Source organism: Vitis vinifera, chromosome 1 (genome assembly GCF_030704535.1).
Source record: "Vitis vinifera cultivar Pinot Noir 40024 chromosome 1, ASM3070453v1".
Taxonomy (NCBI): Eukaryota; Viridiplantae; Streptophyta; class Magnoliopsida; order Vitales; family Vitaceae; genus Vitis; species Vitis vinifera.
Genome location: NC_081805.1, coordinates 3,815,679 through 3,841,649, shown reverse-complemented (window position 1 = coordinate 3,841,649; position 25,971 = coordinate 3,815,679). Strand labels below are relative to the sequence as shown.

Genomic DNA, 25,971 nt, shown 5'->3' with positions numbered 1-25,971 from the left:
TAGTGTAGAGATGTGTGGACATCTCTAGACATTTCTAGAACCTTCCACACTCTTCCCACCAATGGCTTAGTGTAGATGGCTCCAGGAGTCTCCAGAAACTTCCCTCCTCCTATATAAGCCCATGGGGAGGGTCATTTGGAGCATCCTGTGACAATGGGGTTAGGTTACCATCTTCCACAATTTCTACAACTCCACATTTGGTTGGGTAATTAGTTTCTCTTTCACCAAACACACCCAACTTCTCTTTGAATTTAATCACTCAAAACGATTGGTTATAGCAAGCAAAAGTTATCCAAACCTGAGTGGTCCATATTCAACAAGACTTGTGGGTATCAGTTTAAGTTAAAATTTATCAAACAACCTTAACACCGAAATAATGAGTTTTAAGTTTACCATTTAAAAATAATTTAATTTAAAATCATCTTAATTCATTGGGTTTTACCAAACACCCTCTCTTATGTTATGTTGCTTTGATCAGGACGTGATATTAAGGGAGGGAAAGATATAATTCTTGGGCGGGTTGATCGGTTTCTGAAACCATTGGGCAAGAAATGAGGGTACGAGTCCACACCTTCTGATTGACCCTTAGAATAGTCGAGTTTATTTAATTACGTCTACGGTCAAAGTCTTTGCATGACAACTAATGAATAACTTTTTAAACCAATTTATTTTTTATTCTTCTTCACAGAGAGATTAAAATGTCCTGAGTCTCTGCCCTCAATTTTATTTCCATACTGTTCATCCAAATCCATAGCTACCATGAAAATGAAAATGGGTGAAGACTTTTCTGTGTTAGCTGTTCTATTTTCTTTATTGATGGTCTTATTGTTTACTGAAGTGACGGCAGGAAGAGTACTTGAAAAGGTTTGTTCTTCTTCATGTGGAGATTTGCATAATATCAGCTACCCTTTTCGCCTAGAGGATGATCCAGCAGGCTGCGGTGATGCTGACTACCAACTTTCTTGTGAGAACAACAAAACAATCTTAGAGTTCAATTCAGGAAAATACTATGTGAAGAACATCTCTTAAGATAAAAACATAGTTCGTGTGGTGGATATTAATTTAGCCAATGGTAGCTGCAATCTTCCCTACAAATCTCTACCCATTGATGAAATCAATACCGATATCCGCTACCAAGACAATATTTTATTTACGTTTCCTGTGTATACAAGTTTTATGAACTGCTCCAGAACTATGAGTGATCCAGATTATATAAGAGTCCCTTGTTTCAGTGGAAATGCATCTCATATTTATGCCAAGTTCAACAGCTATATGATGTCGGATCTTGGGGAGTCATGTGAGTTTACATCCATGGTTCCAGCTAAATGGCCTGCACATGTGGAGCACCCTTCCTATGGAGATCTACTGAAAGTATTGGCGTCGGGATTCGATCTTTCATGGTCGATTGAGGGCCGGAATTGCCGTTTATCCGGTGGCCGGTGCCAATATACTGGATTCGACGCACCATATGCCTGCTCATGTGAACGTAAGCCAAGTATCTTTTTCCTAGTGCTTGATGTTGATTAAGTAATTTATTCAAAATTGGCGTTTGTGATCAATCATGCGCTAAAAAAATGTATTTCTTGGATGTTTCTGAGTTAAGCTTAATTCACCTTTGCATGCATTTGTGCAGGAAATCGGCTATCGGAACTTTGGAAAGAAATTAAGGCAGGTATAAGCCACATTGACCCTCTCTCTCTCTCTCTTGAGAATTAATATTAGGCTGAATAGTAATATCTTTCATTCGCTTGATTTGTTCTCTCCTTTTCTGCATTTCCTTTCTACAGTGCTTAAGCTGCTATTCGTCTTCCTTTCCCTTCCTCTTTTAGTGTGGGTTTCTATAATTCGAGTTATCGCTCCTCCGATCATTATACTGGTTTTCCTCATCCGCAAATTTAGAACAGCACGGAAGCCAGTCGACAGGGTGGAGAAATTTCTACGGAGTCAGCAGTCGTTAATGCCCAAAAGGTACTCTTACGCTGACATTATGGCAATAACAAACCATTTCAAAGATAAATTAGGGGAAGGTGGTTTTGGTTCAGTGTATAGAGGACAGCTTCCTGGTGGTTGCTTCATTGCTGTTAAAATGCTTGGGAAGCACAATTTTAATGGGGAAGAGTTCATCAATGAAGTCTCAACAATCGGCAGGATTCACCATGTCAATGTGGTAAGGCTACTGGGATTTTGCTCTGAAGGGTCTAAACGAGCTCTGGTCTATGAATATATGCCTAATGGGTCACTTGATAAGCATATATTCTTGAAAAAAGGAAAGGTTCAGCCATTTAGCTGGGAGAAACTCCATGAGATTGCTTTAGGAACGGCCCGGGGGATAGAGTATCTACATGGGGGATGTGACATTTGCATACTTCATTTCGATATTAAGCCTCACAATATCCTGCTAGACCACGATTTTGTCCCCAAAATATCAGACTTTGGCCTTGCAAAATTTTACCCAAAGGAATATGATGTCATGTCCATTAGTACAACAAGAGGAACCATAGGGTACATAGCTCCTGAATTGATTTCACGGAATTTTGGAGTTGTGTCCAACAAATCAGATGTTTATAGTTTTGGGATGTGCTGTTAGAGATGGCTGGAGGGAGAAAAAATGTTGATGCCAAGGCAGGGAGGTCGAGCAAAGTTTACTTCCCATCTTGGGTTTATGACCATCTTAGTGAGGGAGGAGATTTAGAGCTCGGGAATATTTCAGAAATTGAGGTTGAGATAGCAAGAAAGTTATGTATAGTTGGGCTCTGTTGCATTCAAATGAAGCCATCAGATCGACCTTCGATGACCAAAGTGGTAGAAATGTTAGAAGGGAACATCAGTGACCTTAAAATGCCTCCTAAACCTTGCTTTTCTTCTCCTCTACGAATGTCTATGAGAGAGCCTCATTCGGACTCTTCGGCAGAGTTGCTCATAACCGAGTCAATAGAGTGAAGCTTGTACAATAATAGTTAAATTTTATGTGTAATGACTATTAATTTCCTTCTCCTACTCATCCCAGAGAGCTTTGCAAGCTCCAGATATGCAGATTGTTGTAATTAGCAAAGCTTGATGTATGCTCCTTTACTTTCCTGTGGCATTAATAAATTGTTCAATCAGCACCTTTCAGTTTTGGATTGTGAAGTTTGAAGAAGTTTTGTTGTGCTATGCCCCTTGAATAATATTTTTTTAATTTATTTATTGAATGATGAGTTTACCCATATTATGATTTAGGGTTCTGTAAGAAAGAAAGAAAAAAATTTGTACAACTGTAATTAAGCGGTGAAAGAGAACTTTCAGCATTACAACAATCCTTTCAACTCTTTGATCACTCAAATTTTCTGATGCAGTGAACAGAAGTTGCCCAAAACCAACCCTTTGATTTTGATATTGGCTACATCCAGACTTGTAAAACCTGTCAAGCTAATATCTGTGCAGACTTATTTGTTAGGTGTAAGATTTTCTCACTCTGGAATATCTCAAAAGAGTTAAGTCTCAAGCCATTGGCAGTATGGACATGGAAAGTTGATTGGTCCACACGGTGCTGAAAGGAAAATTCCACAAATAAAAAAAAGAAGAAAAGAAGAAAAATTGCACACGGTGGGTCTTCTTAATTTGTTGACCATATCTCTTGAGTCGCCCTTTCTTAGAAATTACAGAGAGACTACCCTTAAAATAATACTAGACGACTTGGTACTCCTCTCCTCCCTCTTCCGTCTCACCCATGTATCCTCTACTCAGTGTTATAGTCTTCCTTCTCTCACTGAATATGGGAACACAAACTTTAGGAGAAAGCACTGATGACGATTTCTTTGAGCTCTGCCAAGAAACTAGATGCAGCACAAGGGGTGGTCCACGCATAAGATTCCCCTTCAGACTCAACACCCAACCAGACTTTTGTGGCCTTGAAGGGTTTGTAGTATCTTGCTTAAACAACAGGACCCTCTTGCACCTTCCTTTCTCTGGTGACTTCTATGTTCAAGAAATCTCTTATCTCAACAATATAATTTCTATTCACCTTCAAAATACATTGCCCATTACAAAGTGTTTTCTCTCTTAACTTCTCGGGTTCTCCCTTCAACACTGGTACATTTTCTCAGATTTTTACCATTGTGAATTGCACAGAGAGGGTTTCATGGAGTGCATCAGACGGAATAGTAGTGCCAATTGATTGCTTGAGTTACGACAAGAATTTAGTTTATTTATATGATCCTTTTGTTTCCATGAACAAGCTGCCTTCACATTGCAGAAGATTTAAAACAGTTGAGATCATTTCAGTTCATGGCTACGTTGAACTCCAACAAGCCATTGAGAGACTTTTTGAAAGGCAAGAGATCTTCCTCGCTTGGGAAGGGTTAGATGGTTGCTATGAATGTGAAAACTCAGGAAACTTCTGTGGATTCAACAGTACAAGAAATGCAACCATTTGTTCTACTTCCAGGCCCAAAAGTAAGTGACTATAGTAATTACTATCTTCAATATTGCAGTACGCATGTGAATCCGGAAAATGATTTTTTAGTTGACATTTTTCTAGTAATACCCTGAAATGGTTGCCATTGAAAGGGCAATATGCAGGGAATTGTACAGCAAATGCCAACTGTGATGATGGAGCAACACAGGAAAATAGCTGGGAAATGCCTTTGCCAGTGACATTAATTTTCCACCCTGTGCTCTAGGTTTCCCTATTCGCCTTGTTTCTTATTGTGTTTTCTGAAAGTCAATTTTGGTACATTAATGCTGATGACTGAAATGAGCTGACATTTTTCTCTCCATGAATGTAATTGATCCATATCTGAAGTGTTTCTCTGTTTTTCCACTGTTTGCTTTTATTTTCTATTTCAATATAACATTTTAGTATTCTAAATTTTGATTAACCTTGCATTCCAAATGTTCAACATCTTGGAGTCCATCATGCAAGTTGACAACATGTGACTGCAAAATTGATCGTTAGAACTAAAATATAAGGAGTGGTTCATGATGATAGGCATGGCATGAGCTACTGACAAGAACCCTGCTGGAACTGAAGTCAAATATCCCTTCAAAAGATATATGGGTAGAGGGGCTTTCAAAGGTTTACAGTTACTATACTCTCCGCCTACACAAATCAGAAAATTTTGTGTAGATAGATAACCAACAGAGTGTCAGCTCAACTTCTATGATTAGTTTTAGTTAAAACCATCTTCTGTTAATACAGCTGGTGTACATTATGGACCTCTATAATTTGCCTAAATATCTACGAAGTTCCTGGCTCATGAATTGAGCAGTTAAGTCAATTTCCTCTATTGTTCTCTAAAAACTTTCATGGAATCTGAGCCTAGTATTTTCTTGATTATTTTCTTTAATTCCAAACACTCTGGTGACTGCCCATTCCTCTTCATCCTCTGCGTCTAAAGCCTTACCAACAGTAGCTGCTCCGACATTGATTCGAACTTCTATTCCAAGTTATTTTCAGCCTTTACAAGTACTAAATCATGCTTTAGTTGTGAAGTTAGATAGGACAAATTATATTCTTTGGTTTCACATACGGAGAGCGGGTCTCTTTGCATTTTTTGGACAGTTTGGAAGACTATAAATAGAATTGCCTTTGAAGATGAGGTGTTGTCCATCCAAATGATGAAAACTTATTTTCTTAACTCACTTTGTTCGGAGACTAATTTGTTTATAAAAGATGATCTATTGACCTTTTTTGAGTTCATTGATTGGGTGGGTTCCTATCGAGGGAGGTGTTATTTTTGTGTATATCTTTGTGGACAGCTTTTTGTTTCACTTGTAAGGGGGTAAGTATTTCCCTTTACGTTCTGTATGTCTTGAGTCACTATTTTAATGCCCTTTAGTAATACAATACTATTCTTGCTTATCAAAAAAAAAAAAAAAAAATGTATCATGGTCTTCTTTCGAAATCTACAGATTGCCTTCATATTTAAGCCTACTTTGATGCAAGCTGGCCTTTATGCCTAGATGACAGTGAAAGTTCTTATGGTTATTGTATCTTCCTTCGTAGGAATTCAGTATCTTGGTCCTCCATTATGCATATGTTGTTTCATGAAGCATAATTGAATTCGACTATCTAGGCCTAGCTACTCCTACTGCATTGAGATCACTTAGGTCCAATCTGTGCTCCAGGAATTGTGTATTCCACAAGTTGCTCCTCCTCTCATTTGGTGTAATAATCATAGTGCTACCCACCTTGCCACAAAACATGGGCTTGATACCAACTTGAAACATTTTGAACTAAACTTCATTCATAATAGTGTTGCACAGCTCTCCTATTATCCAATGCATTCCTTTTGCTAATCAGCTTGTTGATGTGCTCGCAAAGCATCTTCCATGCTCATTGTTTTGGGATTTTGCAGTAAATATTGTGTCATTTCTAGATCACTTGGCTTGAGATGGATAATAACCAACAGAGTGCCAACTCAGCTTCTAGAATGGTCTAGGACTGGTTACAACCATTATCTGGGGTATATCATGCACCCCTGTAATTTGCTATAAATATCACTAAATTCCAGGCTTATGAATTTAGCAGTACAATCCATTTCTCCTATTGTCCTCTAAAACTTTCACTGCATGTCAGTTGTTTGGAAGCACTTTGCTTCCTTTTGATAACCAAATTTACTAGGGTGCCAAGTTTTGTTTGGAAAGCAGGTACTGAAAGAAAGGCAAAACAAACGTTGCAATGAAAAAAGGCTTAGAACATCGTCTGCATATTTTCTCACCCTACTATGCATGCCAAGTAATAGTACTAGGAGGATTTCCTTCAATTTGCTCTGAGAGTAACCTCAGTATCTAGGATGCTTTTGTCATATTTTCCTAAACCAACTTCAGTGGATGTCTTTCATGCATCAAGTACTTCTAGAATCATGTCTGATTAGGTGACACTGCTCTGTTATTATTGCTTGCTTGATTCATTGAAGTATTGGGCATATATATGAATTAATTCCTTGTCTTTTACTGAATTGCAGGGTCACATTCTGCTGTAATCTTAGGTGAGTTGAGTTTTCCCTTTTTTCAAAGGAAAATCTTTTAAACAGATCCTGAATTAAAGTTACTTACACTTTCCCTATCCACAGGAACAAGCATTGGAGGCACCGCCTTTCTTGCTTTGGTTGTACTTGTGTTGTACAGATTTCGAAGATCAGACAGTGAAAAGGAAACTCAGCTCAAGGTAGAGAGGTTCCTGGCAAATTACAAGACCCTCAATCCATCCCGGTATTCCTACAGTGATCTAAAAAAGATAACAGGCAAATTTAGGCACAAAGTAGGCCAAGGAGGTTATGGAACTGTCTACCGAGGAAAATTGCCCAATGGAATACCTGCAGCAGTTAAGATGATCGAGAATTCTAAAGGAAATGGCCAAGAGTTCATTAATGAAGTAGCTACCATAGGTAGGATACACCATTTCAATGTGGTTCGCCTTCTTGGGTTTTGTGCAGAAGGGACGAGGCGTGCTCTGGTCTATGAATTCATGCCAAATGAATCGCTTGAAAAGTTTATCTTCTCATCAAAAGACTCTAAAACAAGAAATCGACCATTTAGTTGGGAGAAGCTTCAACAAATTGCAATGGGCATTGCCCGTGGAATGGAGTACTTGCACCAGGGGTGCAACCAAAGGATCCTTCACTTCGACATCAAGCCCCATAATATTCTACTAGACCACAATTTTCAGCCCAAGATTTCAGATTTTGGGTTGGCCAAGCTATGTTCAAAGGAACGGAGCGTTGTCTCCATGACAGCTGCCAGAGGAACAGCAGGCTACATTGCACCTGAGCTCTTCTCAAGGAACTTTGGAGCAGTTTCTCACAAATCCGATGTTTTTAGCTTTGGAATGTTGTTGTTGGAGATTGTGGGATGTCGAAGAAACATCGATGTTACAGTTGAAAATCAAAGTCAGATTTATTTCCCGGAATGGATTTACAACAGAATGAGTCAGGGGAAGGAGATGGGGCTGGAAATTGAGATAGATGGGGATGAGGAGATTGCCAAGAAGCTTGCAATTGTGGCACTTTGGTGCATTCAATGGAACCCAACAGACAGGCCTTCAATGACAATGGTGGTTCAAATGCTTGAAGGTGACTTGCATGGCTTAGAGATACCTCCAAAGCCTTTTGCTTCTTCAGACATTGAGATGATTGCAACTTGACATCAGTCAAATCCTGAAAACATGTTTCCCTCAAAGAATCTATTTCCTTTTTCTTCCTTTATCCGTGATCACACAAATTTATTTCCAAACACTGCAAATCAGATCTTTCCTTTTTCTTTCTTTATGGACATGGACAAAACCAACAGCTATAACGTAATTCACCTAGCAAAAGGCAGAATTAAATATCATATATAAACAAACAAATCAAAATTAAGTTATTTTTTAATGCGTGGTAGGATAAATTGGGTTCATAAAGCAGTGAGTTGGTTCTTTGGTTCTTGTGTTTACACACACCCATAAAGTAGTAAAATGACATGATTCTAGTGGGCATTGAAAAGGACAAGCAAGAGGGCATATTTTCTTTTCCTCCTTAACCAAGGTAAGGAATTTCTTCCCTCATTTGCCTTTTGAAAATTAAAACCAGAGGAGAAAAAGAGCAAAAGCGCATAAAGGAAAGCATGGAATTTGGGTGCTTCCAATTATCACCAAATCATGAACAAATCAAACTCAAAACAAATGATATGAAACAAGTCATTAAGAAACCGAAGACATTTTCCTTTTATCCCAAATTCAGCAGAAAGCAAATACATGATAGGTGTAAGTGATGCATGCCCAGCAGCAGTACAAACATTCCATACCCCCAATTTATAGCTCAAAAGAAATCCAAGCTCCCTAGATTGAAGAAAAGACAAAGACGAAAACAGAGCTACCTCGTATGCATCCCTTACATCCCATGTTGAAGACGGGGCAAAAACGTTAGAAAAAGAAAAACTGAAAGATCCGGAGGTCAAACCAGGAATAAAAATAAAAGAGAAGAGCCAAGTTAACGTAAATCGGACCGCTACCCTCAATTCCCCGCAATGCAATAACGCCGCTCTACCGATTCTGCCCCTTCTCCAAGTAGCTGGAAACTCGGGAGAGCCCAATTGCAAAGCTTAGTTTTGTTTGTTGTGCTTTTGCCATCAGCTTTCACCCATATTTACAAAGAGAGACCTTCTACGACGTCGCCGCCGCCGACCACTGCCTTCACCACCACCGGCATCCACGAACCCTCTCCGGTGGCCACCGATCATGGTCTTTTCTATACAAATATACCCAGTACAAGATCAGTCTGAGAGCCCAAACATGAGCATAAACGCAAAGGTGCAATGTGGGCAGCTAGGCTGCAAGAAAGAAAGACTATAAACTAGAAAGAGCGTGTGTTACATAGGCCATTAGGGGACATGGTGGGTGGTATATAAAGGCGAGATTGTAGCTTTTGGGTTCAATGCGGGTAGGGATATTTCCCCCTTTTTTAAAATTTTATTTATGGGTTATTGTTGTTGAAATTCTCGGTCCAAGGTGGTGAAGGGCATGTTTGTGGGAAATGGAAAAAACTCCACTAACTCGTTTTCCAAGGCTCTTGGAGTTTTCATATTATTCTTGGTGGAGGAGAACAAAAAGTGGGTGTTGATGGGGGGTTGATTCGTCCGTGTGTGAACGTGTCTCGTTAGCTCCATGTACAAAATGCTGCCAAAGGAGGGGTTATTTCAGTCCAACTCACTCAGCTCAAGAGTCAAGACAAAACCCCTTGATGGCCTCCTTTTTAGTTTTATTACCTTATTATTAGGACTTCGGGCATTTCCTGTGTATTTCCACTGTGGTGCATGACCAACACTTTCACCATTCCCCAATATTCATGCACCCACCAATTGAATGTGCGCATACTCGGACAATCAGTGGAAATCTAATCTCTTCTGTGCCTCAACTTTACTAGTAAAAAAAATTGGGATGAAGAAAGAAACCAAATACGAAGTTTGACCCATTGTTTCCAATATTACTTGTCATGAATCATGATTGATTCCTGGGTGGTAAATTATATCTAGAATTGAGGAAGAAACAAGTTTTCTAGAAACCCATCGTTCCCTTCCAAAAAAAAAAAAAAAAATGGCCTGGCCTGGCATGGCACACCTTTGTCAAAATAAAGTGGGGCATACAGCCTTTGATTTCAACAAATAATTGCACCAGTCGTTGTCTGTGATGGTGCTAGGATAGAGATGATGAGAAATTGGAACCACCTTTTTAACTTTCAAGCTTGGTGATGCGGTGGGTGGACAAGAAAAAATGGGTAAATCGACTCACTTTACCATTGATTTGTCTATCACGTGAAAAAGCATGTGTAGAAAAGGCTAACACACACCACAAGTCAGCGGTTGAGAGATTCTTTCCCCACCCTTTTCCTGTTCACTCTTGTTTTTATTACCCTTTTAGTGGTTGATGGACCAAGCTTACCCACACTAATAATAATCATCAAATCAGGATCCTCATTTAATTTCTTCATCCGATGGTTAATATCTGGACACCACTTGATGTGCATGTTCAAAGTTGACTCTCGCTCTCCTCCTCCCTCCTTTGAGTCTCCGCCCCATGATAAAGCAATAATAAATGGGACCCATACCCCAAAAGCACAACAATGGGGGCAGCAAGATTTTGGCATGCGAGTGGGAGCTCCACTTCCAGGTCTGCGCATTGAATCGTAGCCGTCAGTTGAAGGGTGATGGGTGCTTAGAGCCACACAAAATATTTTACGTCACTAACACGCCATTTCTACGTCAGTAATATCCATTATTATTCTTCAATTCTCAATAACTTCACCCACCCACGCTGCCATGCATAGATGATAGATTAGCCCAACCGCCAACCCCCCTCTGCCCAATCATCCCAACCTCACTGATGCGCCCCGCTCAAGTACAGAATAAAATTTTGAAATGGTATTAAATAAATAAATAAAATCTCTGAAAAACCTTGAACCAATGAGTGGCTGCCGCGTGGGAGGGGGTTTAAATAATGGGAAAATAGGGGAGGAAAAAAACAATGATTAGAAAGGTAAAGGCGCGATGAAGGGCGGATGTGGGCATGGAAAACAGAAAAGGCGGGCAAGTGTCCAATCAGTGTCGGGAGAAAGGTGTACAGAGAACGGCGCGTGAGCCTCGAAAGTGGTAAGGCAGGAAGGTGGGAAACGCGGGAGGGGGACCCTTTATTTGAGCCAAGGCGACCGTGGAGTGACGGATCTTCTTCATTGGATCCTGTTGATCCAATTCTTACTTTGTTACGGTGCGGGTAGTTGAACGGAGGGGCATGTGATGTGATGGGAGGAGCTTTTTGGGGTGTGTCGCCTCTGGGTGTGGGGTTTGAAAATGATTGCCCAATCCAATTTGGCTGAAGTGATTTCTGTGGGCTCCGCTCTTTATTCTCCTGCATTGTCTCTCAGTGCCTTGTCATCTTTGATTTGGTGCATATTCCATTGAAGCTTGTTTCTTGTCTACCACTTCCATCTTCACCGTTTTCTTTTCTGGTTGGACTCATTCTGCATCACCCGAGGGCTCCAATTTTGGGACTCCGAATCAGTCCCACATCATAATCAAGTATAAATCTGAAACAATAACACCAAATATACTATTCTTTTTAGTAGTCCCCAACTGTTAAGAAAAAAAAAGAGTGATTGCATGCATTCATTAGAAGGTGCTTCTAATTGTTTAAAAGTCACCTTCCAGAGGGACTGTAAAGAGTGGGGTCTACAAGGTTGCGCTATAGGAACAATGAAACCATGTGGGTTTTGACTACAGCGCATAATAACCAGAATCATAAAATAAAAAAAAATAGTAAATAAATAAGTTGGGCAAGAGGAAACTGGTTTGTAGTTTCTTCATGGTGATAATCGTTATACACGGAAAGCCCAAGCTAGGCTTATAGTATAGCCTCCTTGTTCGGTCTATTGGTGGGCCATACCATCCTTTATGGATTACAATCGACCCGGGCCCAACAATAAGACAGGCCTATGTTCGTTGGCATTGTCCCTACCGATCCAATCCATTGAAAGTACAGTTCGTTCATCAAATAGTAAGACAGATGAGGTCTCATTAACATGTTAATCTTCCTTATTCTTATTAATTGTTTATATTAATATTTCTTTTAATAATTTAGATTTCATCATACACTATTAATGGCCTAAATTCAAAGATTAAAACACTCAAAGTCGATGCTTTTCTTACTTTTCTCTAAGTTTGGCACAAATATGGGAGGAGGGTTAAAGGGACTGACTAGAGTAAGTGAAGATGGAAGGGTAGGTCACACAGTGATTATAGCTCAAATAACCATTCTTATTTCAAATCATAAGGCTAGGTTTGGATTGCTACGCATTTATATGTATGGACAGGTTTTAAAGGCATGAGGAGCATGTATTTATTATATGTGGCCCTTGTTGGCCATCCCGCCTAGACACCAATTTTAATCAAGAAAGCAAGTGCCTGTTCTTTGCTCTCATATGGAATTTAATTTCAATATGTTTCAAAAAATAAAATAAAATAAAGGGCAACTTTAAAATAAATCACATGTTACTGTGTCCGTGGATGTGATGAAATATATATATATATTAACCCATATACGCTCTTTATAGAGGTAAAAGAATTATTCTATGATTCGATGCTTATTTTCAAACTAGTATATATAAACATAATTCTTTACATAGAATAACAAACTCAAAATTTATTATTTATTTAATAATATTTCATATTCATTTTTTTCTATCTTTATTTCATGCATTATATTTTATGAATATTCTAGCTTAATATCTCTTTCATTACACATGACTTGAGTACATTGAGAGTTACACGAAAAATTTAAGTCTACTAGTTTATAAACTTAAACAATCCAAGTGAGGTTGTAGTGCACTACCTTTTAATTGAAATGATGATTGGTCTTAACCATTTGGGTGAAGTTCTCATGGTGAGTACACTAATATGTATAATTGCATATTTAATAAGACCTATGGTGAGTTATGACATAAGACGATTGAATAGTTATGATTCATCAAACTGTTATACTGTATTACTTCTTAATTTTGAAATAATATTGAGCTTATGCAAAAATTAGTAATGACTTTAACTTATATGTGAGATCGTAAGTTGATCATATATTTCCTATGAATCGTGTCATTGTTTATGAAAATCGATAACAACAAATATTTTCAATAAAAATATCATAATATCTCATATACTCTTATCATATATTTCCTATAAATTAAATCATTGTTTATAGAAACCGATAACAAGTATTTTCAATAAATACATCATAACATCTCATAGACTTTGAGACAATATATCCTCTCAGGGTGATCCTAAAAACATGTGATTATAAAATTTGTGGGCCCACAATAATTCCTTTAGTGAAATTTCATATATATTCTTAGTGAGTTAAAGTAAGTTATTTGAAAAGCAAGTCATTTGATCACATAATAGGAGAATTTGTAATTTAAAGATTATAAAAGTAATCTTAAAAGACTATTAACATTCACTTTATTAGATTGCAGACGACTGGTTCATGGAGAGATTATATGCAATGCATAGCAAATCATAAACCTCAATACTTGGTATTTTGTTGTTATATATATAGGGTACTAGAGTGTAATTGACCAACTCTAATGAGAAGTTGAGTCAACTTTAGAATTAAATTTGGAGAAAAATCAATATTGTCTTATGAGTTTTAATGATTCTCTTGTTTGAACTCATATTCCTTGATGACATGATTTATAAAGATTTGATGAGTTTTTAGTTTATTTGTATGCATAAGAACATTTTGATAACCATATGAAGTTGCATAAAGGTAAGAAAATGGTATTAATAGACTAAGATGACGTTTGTTTTTAGTTGGATAGAAAAAGTCAAAATATTTGGTTTTTTCTATTAAGCTAAAAGTGGTTTGTTAACACCATCCAACATAACCAAATAATATATTAATAACAAGTTTACTTTAATTATATTTGAAGATGTTAAGAAATTACTTTTAATTGAATAAAAAAAACCAAATATTTTGATTTTTTCTATTTAATCAAAAAACAAACATCACCTAAGTTAATTAATTAATTAGAGTCATGTTGAATTAATTAATCAATTAACAATCTTTTTGAATTAAATTAAATAACTTATGTCATAGACTCAAGTCACTTAAACCTAATAAAAAACATATAAATACCCTTTTAGAGGTTAGAATTTCCCAACAAATTCCTCATCCAAGTAAATTAAACTTGATTTGATTTTGATTTAGATTAGATTATATACCATCAATTCAACTCATTTTTCTTCTAAAATTAATAAAATCTAACCCCTTTTTTTTACTGACCTAATATTTATTATTCAAAAGACTATATAATCAATTAAGTTGATGTGATTAATTTCAAATTTTTTAATAATGATTGTAAACACAAATTGACCAAGCCAAAAATATTACTGTTTTAAAGTTTTTAAAATATGATTTTTTTTTTAATAAAACTAGATTAATAATCATTAAAATAATTTTGACAAAAGTAACAAAAAAATTTTATTAGTTTTATTTTTCATTTAAAAAGTAAAGAGAATTAAAAAGAATGTTATAATGTAGGATTTTTAAATATTTAAGATACAAATTGCAAGTCAATTTCAAAATTAGTCTCTTATATATGGACGATGGATTTGAATTTTTGACAACATTATGTACTTATAAAATTATTTTAGTTAATATTAATCATTTCAAAGGAGGATTAAAAAAATAAATAAATAAAAGATACTTTTAAGTTATAAAGCGCTGGGGATGACATAGAGTGAGGTCCACCTTAGTCCTCCAACCAACCTTTAAAAGCATGGTTTTAAAAATCTTAAATTAATATTATTTTCATCTATTTAAAAATAATTTAAAATTCATACACTTTTTAATGAGTTATCCGATCATTCTAAAAAATAAAATATCAATTTACTTGCCAGTTATACAAATCATTTGACAAACTCCCCCATGAAAATATTACTCTTCAAGATATATTATTATTATTATTATTATTATTTCATTTAATAATTTTTTCTCTAAAAACATTATAAAACAAAATTTTGATAATTATATATTATTAAATTTATTATTTATTATTTAATTAACAATCTTAATTAATAATTATGATTAAATAAGATTTTTTTATAATATTTTCTTTTAAAATTCTAGGAAATAAAAAAAATATTAATCCTATTTAAATAAGATTTTTTTGTGCATAATATTTCTTAAGAAACTAAAATAAGAATTGTTTGTTCATAAAGAAAAAAAAATCTCAAATAATAAAATATTAATAATAATAATAAAACATTTAAAATGAATGAAAACATCTATTAACATAAATAAAAAAATATTTTTAAAAATAATTAGATGATTTATTAAAAATTTAAGTATTTCAAATTATTTTTAAATAAATAAAATTAATATTAATTTAAAAAAAATGAAATTCTTTTCTCTATACATTTTAATATTAATGAATCAAATTCATCAAATAATAAAATTTATTATCTCTAAATAAATATTTAAAAATAAAAATTAAACGGAAGAGGCATATAGTACAATGGGATGATGCATCCTATTAAAAAAATAAGAAAGCCACTCGACTTAAAAAATATTTGAGATCGTAGTTAACAATGGGATGATGTATCCTAAGCTCGCTCTCTTCCCATCCTGACCGCCCCATCACCCTTTTTCATATTAAGTTTTATTGCCTTGACAAAATTTCTAAATCAAATCTTGATATAGACTATTATGATTTACCATTATGATCATGGGTGGGAATCGAAGGATAAAAAAGTGTTCTAATTTTAAAGCTATGTTCCGTTGATTGTGAGGATCAAATCTTATCATTTAGATAAAAAAAAAAAAGAAAAGACCTAAAATAGTGAACCTTAAATTCAACTTAAATGAGTCAGAAACCGCTAATTAAAAATCAATAATATAAAAATAAATAAATAAATAAAAGAGTTTGGTATGATTTTTGCTTCAATGGAGCTAAGGGTCTCCAACTGGAGTGTTCAACGATCACATGACTCACATGACCGTTGAACATGTCTGCCACTCAATTCAATATTATGACCGTTGAACGGTCTTAATTAAAAAAACAAAAAAATTAAATCCCTATAAATATTAAATACCTTTAATTTTTTTCTATTATCTCACTCTTAAGCTTTCTCCCATTCCACAATATTTCATAGAGATTTAAATATTAGGATTTAATTTTTTTTTTAATCAAGACCGTTCAATGGTTATAATATTGAATTGAGTGACAGACATGTTCAACGATCATGTGAGTTATATAACCGTTGAACAATTAACTCACTTTTGTTTTTTTTTCAAAAATCATACAATATTTCTAATATATATATAACTAATGCAAAATAATTACACAAAAAAGGACTAGCTCAGTTGATGACTAACTCCCTTATGGATCCATAAGGGAAAAGGATTCGATCCCCTTCCCTTCAAAACTGAAAACTATTTTAATTTTTACCCAAACCCGCTCGAACAGCCGACCCACCAAGCCCGCCCAGCCCGCCAAACTCGCCCAACTTGAGGGCCCACAAGTTGGGCCATGGGCCTTAGTTATACCAAGGCCCGGCCCGATCCGTCCCGTTGATCAATCAACGGGCTCAGTGGCCTACTCCGAGCTGGGCCATGGGCCTTACTCCTCCTGGCCAGACGGCCCGTTCCGTTGGAGACCCTTATGTTTGACATCAACTCATTATTTTAGGTCCATTTTTGTATGACTAAATCCAAGTCATTTATTTCAAGACATAAATATTCGCCGTCCATTTCAACAAAACCTTGCACTTTTTCCCTTTTTCAAACATCACCCACCTGCCACACTTTTTTCCCCCCTTCTTTCTTTTCAAGCTTGAAAACCCAAATTTTAGAAGCCACCCCCCTTTAATTATTTAATTTATAAATCTTGAAATGGATTCTTCTCAACTAAAAATATAGAAAGAACTAGATTTATAAATATTGGGATATTTAACCAATTTATTCTTTTGCAATAATATATTTGAATTTACCAAATTAAAAAAAAAAAACAAATATCCTTTTTCTAAAATTGCTCTACCACATTCTCTAACACAAATTTGCCTTGAAATTTCACAACGCACCAAAAAATTTTCAGCAGAGATCCGCCGGATTCACAAGGCAATATTAAGTAAAACATCTGATTGCTTTGTACTTCATTTTTTAAATTTGTACCGTGGATACCATAGGCTTTTCCTAACCTGGACCGATTTGAGCAGCCCCAGTTGCTTCAAAGTTCAAACTAGAGATCGGTGTTCACGATGTCCAGTGACCAGACCATAAGGCCGTACCCTAAGAATATTCGGTCGGTGCGAGCCGTAAAAGCTCGGGCGGTTCTAGTCATCCTTACACAAAAGTTATAGGCCGAAGCAAATGGCCAAGAGAATGGAAAACCTAATCCTCCGCCCCCTTTGAGAATGGTCTGATCTCCAATTATACACTCCTCTCTGTAAAATGTTTTCCATTTCACAACAAAAATCAGCCTTACTGGTTTTCCTTCATATTTTCAGGTGGTTGTAACAAGTAAAATCAGAGTCAAAAGGTTTGATCATTAGCCCTGACCTCACTTGTTCACAATTTGGCATAAACCAGGTAACATGTCGTTATATGCTGGCAAAACAACTACATATCTCATCTGAAAACTCTATGTCAGATGTGAATTGTGTGATTCAGCTTGATCTTGTAGACAAATTATTTCCTTAAAAGGGAAAACCCCATCAGAAACCACACAAATCTTTAACCCAATGATATGAACTTTTTCAGCACACTAACACATGAAGCTATCGCATGAATTAAAATTCAAGAAATAGATAAATAAATGAGAAATCTTACCAAACTCCGGTAGCAAAAATCAGATCGTAACAAGGACAAATCAGGGAAAGGGAGGAACAACCGGAAGCTGTTGGCATGGGGGGTCTTGGGAAGAAAATGTTTTCTTCAGATCCAGTTTCCTAATTCATCGTCTCCCCAATCCTCCCATACCCACAGCTCCCGCTAATTCTCTCTCCCTTTTCCTCCATTCCTTTTTCATCTCACACCCCATTCTCCCCGTAAACTCTCTCATTTTTTACCATCTTTTCTCACATATCTCATGAAATCAACAGATCGGACCAAGATATTTGGAGCTAAAGGGAGAAAAACTACTGAAAATTAGTGGAATGGGAGGTGTTGGTAAGAAAGCAACCACCCAGGGAAGAGAGTGATAAGATTCCCTCTTACCAAACCGCCCATGCCATGTAAGTTTCAGGAGGCTGGGATCTCCTCGTTTTCGCACCACATCTGACCAACTGTAGCCTAGAGGGGGTATTTTATAAGCAGGCGAAAGATGGTTTAAGGAGATGGTGGTTTTGGAAAACCGCTATCCGTACCTGACAACAAAACGCGTAGTGGAAGACGCGTGAATGACCTCGGTATCCGAGAAAGTTTGGAAAAGAATGCAGAGGGTGGGGCCCCCACTCCCAAACTTATTAATAAAGCTGACTGACCTGCGTCCTTTCCAAGCTGATTTTAAGGCATCGTTTGGATCTGTGGATTTAAAATCCGAATCTGGATGCGCATTGACTGCCCCTTCCATGTCATTGTTAAAATTCGTTACTTTTATTTTAAATATTTATATTAAAAAAATTAATATTTAGCATTAAATCTGCCTTTTAAATGGTTGCAGGAAGTTCGATCCAGTTTGACCAGTCAATCTAGACGGCGCTTATAAAACAAACAGTAGTTAGATTTTCCGTGAAGAAATTGAAATTAATAATTATTTCACCTGATTTTTTTTTTTTTTTCTTTCTTTCTTTCTTTGGCAAAGGGTATTCGTTGATAGTTGTGCCATAAAAAGTAGAGAGAATCCGAGATGTCAGTCTAAAATCAATCAGAAATCGATAGAAGTGTGGAGATGATGGAAATGGTGTCCAGTGGATTCAAGTTCCCACACGAGAAAAATAGAGCTCAGCATCAGGAATCGGAGCTCCACCCAAAACGGCATCTAGGTGAAATGCCTTTGCCCCTTGCATCAATGACAGATGGCGTTCCATGACGAAATTTAGTCGACCGGAGTTGGGTTATATTAGAATTACATATTAAAGCTTTTGCCTACGCACCAAAATGGTATCGGAGCTTTAGGTTGTTAGGTTATTAGATTTAGAATGATGAAAGTTTTATAAAAGAAACAATTTTAGTTTATAGTGCTTTAAGATGGATGAGTTGTTGGTTTAGTAGGGGTTATTATTCAAATCATTCGATTGAGAGGTATTACCAATAGCAATGTTTGATGAAAAAGAATGATCAACTAATGGAGAAAGCGTAGAGTATTATTCTCGTGTACTTGAATAATGAGATACTTTATGAAATTATAGAAATGGACATGAATGCTCAAATATTGTTGAAGTTAGAAAGTTTATATATGACAAATCTTTTACAAATTGTTTGTATTTGAAAAGTCGTTCACTTTATAAATGAAAGAAAACTATTATGAATTTAAAAATAATATTGATGTTAAAATTGATTATGAGAGCAAACCATAATTTTGATATGTTTCTTACCTTATTCTTGTGAGCATTGATGTATGATCAAGATAAGTTCTCCATAAAGGATGTTAGGGTAGCCTTGAATTGAAAAGTGGTGTCAAAGAGTAGAGAAGAAACTTGATAAAGGTTTTGGTAGCTAACGGGAAAACATGAAAAACAAATGACAATTCAAATTTAAATTAAAGTTCAAGGGAAACAACATGTGTTTCGATTGCAATAATAGGAACACGAAGAGAGACACTGCCTAGAACATCAAGGAAATAAAAAAGAGAAAACTTTTAATTTTGATGTTGCAAGAAAATTTAAAAACTATAGATGTCCTTTTAATTATTGTTAGTAACTCGGGTGATAAGCGAACCCTTGATTCAAGGTGTTCATATCATATGTTTTCTCATAATAATTGGTTTAATACTTACCAACTTATAGATGGTGAGAAGGTTCTTATGTGTTAGGATAGATAAAATTCGAATTAAAATGCATGACCATATTGTAAGGACATTAGTTGATGTAAAATATGTTCAAGAGTTGAAGAAAAATGTGATTTCTTTATATATACTTGACTTCATTAAATGTACATTTAAAATTGGAGATGGAGTTATGAAAATTTCAAACAATGCTCTCATTGTGATGAAAGGAAAAAAAATATTAATGATCTTTATAAATTATAACGTAATTCAGTTATAGGAAACTATAATTTCAACCTTAAAATCAATTTTAGAGACTACCATATTATAATATATACGATTTGGGCATATAAGTGAAGGAGAGTTGACAATTTATATATACAAAAGATTTGTTTGGTGGAAAGAAAATGGAAGAGTTGAATTTATGTGAGCATTATGTGTAGAAACAATGCAAGCTTAAATTCAATGCAATTATTCACAAGATTTAAAGGTATTTTGAATTATATCTATTCAAATCTTTGGGCCTATTATCAGATTGTATCCCATGACTGTAGAAAGATATATCTTGAAATTTAAGAATAATATTTGAAAAGTTCACTCAATTGAGAAGTAAATAAAATAAATATAAGGAAGAATGATAGAACTTAGTAGAGGAAGAGACTCATAATTCACATTATAGATACAAGAAAAAAGAAATATAAAATGTTTTAAGATTTAGTAATTATATAATGAAATTATTCCCACTCATTTGTGTAAATAGACATGATTTGTCATGTTAAAACCTCATGGACTTTTAAGTTTGGATTGCTTTATTTTCATACTTTTGTACTCTTTGAGTTTGTATTGCTTTATTTTCATTTTTTTGAATTAACACGTTTGATATTTATATTCTTACGTTAACATGTTTTCATCAAACCTCATGCATAACAAAATTACCTAAGACCATTTCACCACTCAACCCCACCAGCTGTCTTGATGCAGCACTCGTGTTAGGTGTGGGTTGTCTAGTTGTCGAATTTAAATTGGGATGGAAGTGAACTATGATGTATAATTACGAGTTGAGAATTCCTTCTCCTTTTTCTCACTGATGTAAGAAAATCAGAATCTACGATAATTATACAAACATCATGGTTCCAACGGCAGCATCTGCTACTACTTCGGAAATCTATCATGAACCTGCGCCGTGTGGAGAGCCCAGTTCTCTTGAGCCCAAGATCTAGAAACTATAAAGGCCCATCTCGCTTGCACTTCATTGGCTTGAGCCCAAAATCTAGACACTTTAAAGGCCCATCTCGCTTGAAGTTCATTACATGGGACCGAGTTCTTAAGACTCTGCAAGAGCCATTCCAAAGTCAACCCCTGACACTACTAGTGTAAAATGTGGATTCACCAACTAAAATCTAGTCGGGTTCCCAAAGTGCTTAAAACTATTTACCCTCCTGTGGTTTGACCATGATTTTATATCATTGGGCCGATCCTTGTCTGATTTGGGCCTGTAGGGTCTGTGCGTTAGTGGGTGGGGCATTATGAAAATGGACTTATTGGACACAGGCAATTTAAACCATCCAATGTAAAATCATGCATCAAAAACCAAATTGCATACTCGAAGAAAGATGTTCGACACCAACGCTCAAATATGTCTCAAAATTTATTAAAAATGACAGAACTCGTTACTGAATGATATGTCCAATTAGAAGAAGTTGATTACTCTGCAGAATTGAAATAAGAACATTACAAAGAGCTGCTTCGGTTGCTCGCTCGGGTTGAGATCAGCAAAACGCCCCACATAAGTATGATGGATCGAATATCACAACACATTTAAAGGGGAAAAGGATGCAGAAATAATAAAAGAGCAAAGCCTCTCTATGATTCTCCTAGAACTCAAACCTTCTGGACCAATAACCTCCCACATGTGTAATCCTCATGCACCCAGCTATCTTACGATACTATTATTCTTACCTTATGTATATTTATACTTATACTTACTACATCATCAGTATTATTTACCATTTTACGAGAATTATAAACATCTCTACTTACGCAATCACAGTGCTCTCAGCAACAGGATTATCATTTATGGTCCATCATCTTCCGTCAGTCTATGTGCGCTTCTTACTGTTTATCTGTCCAGCTTGATTGCCCTTGGCTGGAGTTGTCCCATGAACCTTTCCTGCTCAGTTAAGGCATGGCGAAAGTGGCAGCGGTGACCATATGGGCAGGCATCACCAGCGAGGACCATGCGGCAGACTTCAGTCTTGTAGCGTGGGTGGCGTATGACCGGGCGGAGTTCCTCGATGCCATGAGCAAACTGGCAGTGATCGCCATACGGGCAAGTGCCGCTCTCCTGCCACTTATTACACAACTCAGTCTTGAACATGCCTTGGTTGTACACCTCCAGTTCCACTGGTTCCTCCTCTTTCTTGACTCCACGCACGTAAACCTTTTGCTGCATCATTACACAAATAACTCAAAAACTTTTTATATATTGATGTTTTAATATCATGTTACTAACCATCGGAGTGATGAAACTAATTAAAACAGTTGAAAGCCATTGCATTGGGACGGACGATATTCGATAACCCTATCTTGTGGTCTGTCCTCTTATTAAACTAGATGATTGGGGTACGGCATTCTACAATGTCTAACGGTCCCTATTTCTAGTTCTTACACTCGCGCAGTTTGGGCCTATTATAGCAAAGTTTGTGTGTAAAGTTACGGGCAATCTGGAGCCTAATAAAGATTCGTTTGGATACTCATGAAAGCCCACTTGCCACAGCAAGAGCACAGGTTTTTGTTCTTTTCTCATAGTTTTAGGTAAATAACACAAATTCTCGCCCCAAAAGACTGAAAATGTGAACTCAAATTATAATGGGGATGTGTTATTGTCGTTGCTGATTATGTATTTTTATCTAACTGATTCCATAAACTTCTTGAATTATCTTGGATACAGCCACGCATCTTGCTCTTTTGCACGTAATAGGAAAGAACTACAGCTATTCTAGCTTAACAAATGCAATGATATAGCATGTCGATTCTTGCATAATTAAATCTTTTTATGCATAATTTGTAAAAATGCTACATATCACAATAGGAGTGTAATTTTCTGAAAAATGACGAGGAATTATTACTTCGATCTATTCATGTAGATAATTCGTAGTCATATTCAGCATTTCTTGAAAAATAAACATGTGGATGCATGGAAAGACTATGGCCTTTGCTTTTCCAGCCGGGAAAAGTACGCACATGGAACGGAAGCCCACTGGTGTAGGTATCGTGCCATCAAGTGCCAATAGACAAAAATAAAAGATCGCCGTGTGCCATTTCACAAGAAATTCCATTTAAGAGATACGTGAAAATAAAACGCGGTGACTGTTGATGCCAGTAATGTTCTATTGCTTTCACGGTGGTCCAGATCAGCTCATTGGACACACGTGGAGCACCGTGAAAACCCCAAAACACCTCTGGCTTGATAGAATCAGAAATGAAACAAGCATGGTATTGTCTTAAAGGAACTTGGCAAATCTCTCTCGTCGTACCGTTCCATTGAGTGGGCTCGTAGTTCGAAGCCGATTCGGGATCCGAGTCCGACCACCTTCACTCGTTCCGGGTTGACTCATCTTCAAGTACCCATTCGACCTCACGGAGATGCTCTTTGGCAGCGTAATTCGTTCCACGTCAATCCTCTCGACCCGGTCACTCTCGATCACACTCGTTGGACTCTCATTAGATATTTCATCATCCCAACTACGAGTCTCGTTACCATCTCCAAGACCGAGACGGCGAAATTCATCAGCCATTGACCTCGAGGAAGAATACTCAGAGTTGACGAATCGGTTCTGAATAGAATTTTGGATCAGGAGACTCAATCGCTTGTTGAGATCTCTGTTGGCGATGCGGAGATTCGAGTTCTCGTGACGAAGTACTTCGGCTTCTTGAGCGGTTTCACGGAGGTGATTGAGGCACAAGTTATGGCGGTTGATGAGGTCTTGGTGCTCGTATATGAGGCGAGACGGCGGAGAATATGGGACTTCGAGTGCTTGAACGTTATCTATGGAGGTTGGGGTGCTGTTGTTGTTACTATTGTTGTTGACATCCTCATCGGTAGAGTACTCGGACGGTGTGAGTGAGACGGAGTTTGAGAGGGATGGTTTTGGCGAGAAAATGGAAGAGTAGAGAGAAGGGAAACCGAGGCCGTCCGACCGGTTACCAGCCGGTGATGAGAAGAATTTAATGCCGCCAGGAGAGATGGAAATGTCTTTCTGCATTTGCGTCGGGTTCTTGCTGGAAATACCATAGAAAAAGATAATCCAGTTATAACATTAAAGAAAACTTTGGATAGTTTCTTTCTGTTCAAAATTCAGATCTAAAGCATTCACAAAACCAAGGAAATAGAGAAAGCTTCCAAGAAAAAAAACAGATCATTAACACAGGATTAGTCTTGAGATTCAATAATCAATCACAAGAACTGATCAAAAAAAGAAAAAAAAAATCTGCATTCAATGAACATGCTAAAACTAGTACTTCTATTCTTCAGATTCAATAATTATTTCACAACGAAAATTAAATGAACACTAATCAGAGAAAAAAATTAAAACCACTTCTAATCTTCAGATTCAATGACAACACAAGAAAACAATCAAACAGAAAGATTCAAATCAAATAACAATTTAATGAAGATCTTTAGCTTCAATGCTGAAAACACCAAAAATCCATTACAAGACAATTGAAAGTTTGTTGGAGGATTGAAAAGCAGCAAAATAAAATAATCTTCCGGGGGAAACTACTGAAACTAGTATCATAACATCCAAGTCTACCCATAAAGATTGCACAAACCCTAGAAAATCCATAGGAAACAGGCGTAGGAAAGAAGCTACTACGGCATAAATCAAAGAAGTATCACCTGAACCAGGTGTCAAAAAGGGGAGAGAGCTTCTTCTCTTGTTCCGCAGAGAGAGAGAGGGGGGGAGAAAGAAAGTTCTAGAGCGAAAAACAGAATAGGGAAACGGAGAGAATGAATGGCTTTATAGAGAGAGTTGGAGGTGTTCAGAGGGAGCATGCTCGGTGCAATGGGGGGCGAATCTTAAACGGTTAACACTAACAGAACCGCCCTTCAGCCATTGGCCTGCAATGGCCCACATCATTTTTTCCTCTACTTGCCCCTACACGTTTGGAAGTTTCTTTGCCTTGGGTAAGGACAATTTAGCCATTAGCTTCTCATGCACCACCAGACGGTATGAGAAATTGTCCGAAAGAAGAAGACTGTGGGGTAGTCAAATGGTTTAACGGTTTGATCGAATAGGACATGTAGTATGATTGATATCACTACACGATGTGTGGCTACGATGGGGGCGCTTAATCACAATGGAGAGGGATTCACCACAGAGGAGCAGAGCCCGTGGTTGTTAGCAGTAAACCGTCAGTCACGTGCAATCACAATTGCCACCAACGGCAATGCTTTTTCGATGTTTCTTGGACCCAAAAGGGTTTTAATTTCGTGTAAATCAATATATAAAAATAACGGTATATGGAACTGAGATATATGGCAATGGCATTATGTTTTTAGTTAGTGTAACAGCAGATAAGGGTCCCAATAATTATTCCCATGAATGGGATTGTTATGGTTATGGTTATGTCTAGAATATAATGCTTGGGCAGGAAGATTAGATGGTGGCAGGGATGAAACACAGGCAAGGGTGTATGTAAGGTGCATGGTTGCGGTTAGAGATGGGTATTTGATTAGAAAGTTTGCTTGGTGTGGAAGTTTATGGAGGGTGGTGGTGGTTTTGGGGCATTCGAAATTTCTAGTTATGAGGAAGATTAGGACCTGTGGGATTCAGGAAAGGAGGCATCATGGTTTTGGGGAGTTTGCTTCTTTAACACAACTTTAACTACCTCTTTTGTCTATAGCTCCCCTATCAAATCTAATATTGTTTGGTGAATAACCACATGATCCCACAAGTTGTTAAATTAGCCACGACATTCTTCTCATTCTCGTTGACCTCATAATGTTTTTCCTTTAAGATCTGGATTCTCTTTAAATTTGAATCAT

The 25,971-nt window shown here is 36.7% G+C and overlaps 2 protein-coding genes, 1 long non-coding RNA gene and 1 pseudogene across 3 annotated transcripts; 2 read left to right on the top strand and 2 right to left on the bottom strand.

Annotated features, from left to right (window-relative positions):
* The first annotated feature begins 582 nt into the window (after positions 1–582).
* On the top strand, positions 583–3,119 carry LOC100262736 (rust resistance kinase Lr10-like; annotated as a pseudogene).
* A 521-nt stretch (positions 3,120–3,640) lies between these two features.
* Positions 3,641–9,333, top strand: LOC100267887 (rust resistance kinase Lr10). Its single transcript, XM_019219062.2, has 3 exons — positions 3,641–4,434; positions 6,948–6,971; positions 7,056–9,333. The coding sequence occupies exons 1-3, from the start codon at positions 4,209–4,211 to the stop codon at positions 8,123–8,125; spliced, it is 1,320 nt and encodes a 439-aa protein (XP_019074607.1). The 5' UTR covers positions 3,641–4,208; the 3' UTR covers positions 8,126–9,333.
* Positions 9,334–16,913: 7,580 nt separating this feature from the next.
* Positions 16,914–18,408, bottom strand: LOC109122376 (uncharacterized). Its single transcript, XR_002029820.2, has 2 exons — positions 17,828–18,408; positions 16,914–17,442 (listed from the first exon to the last, which is right to left on the bottom strand). It is a non-coding gene; the product is annotated as an uncharacterized LOC109122376 (long non-coding RNA).
* A 3,130-nt stretch (positions 18,409–21,538) lies between these two features.
* On the bottom strand, positions 21,539–24,988 carry LOC100242335 (zinc finger CCCH domain-containing protein 15). Its single transcript, XM_010664656.3, has 3 exons — positions 24,823–24,988; positions 23,459–24,203; positions 21,539–22,368 (listed from the first exon to the last, which is right to left on the bottom strand). The coding sequence occupies exons 2-3, from the start codon at positions 24,185–24,187 to the stop codon at positions 22,042–22,044; spliced, it is 1,056 nt and encodes a 351-aa protein (XP_010662958.1). The 5' UTR covers positions 24,188–24,203; positions 24,823–24,988; the 3' UTR covers positions 21,539–22,041.
* Positions 24,989–25,971: the final 983 nt, after the last annotated feature.

Bases quoted from the DNA above. Each gene is read 5' to 3' on its own strand.
- LOC100267887 (XM_019219062.2), top strand. From the start codon at position 4,209: ATGAACAAGCTGCCTTCACATTGCAGAAGATTTAAAACAGTTGAGATC. The intron at 4,435-6,947 runs GTAAGTGACTAT...ACTGAATTGCAG, and splicing joins TTCTACTTCCAGGCCCAAAA to GGTCACATTCTGCTGTAATC. The intron at 6,972-7,055 runs GTGAGTTGAGTT...CCCTATCCACAG, and splicing joins ACATTCTGCTGTAATCTTAG to GAACAAGCATTGGAGGCACC.
- LOC100242335 (XM_010664656.3), bottom strand. From the start codon at position 24,187: ATGCAGAAAGACATTTCCATCTCTCCTGGCGGCATTAAATTCTTCTCA. The intron at 22,369-23,458 runs GTACGACGAGAG...GTAATGATGCAG, and splicing joins CGAGCCCACTCAATGGAACG to CAAAAGGTTTACGTGCGTGG.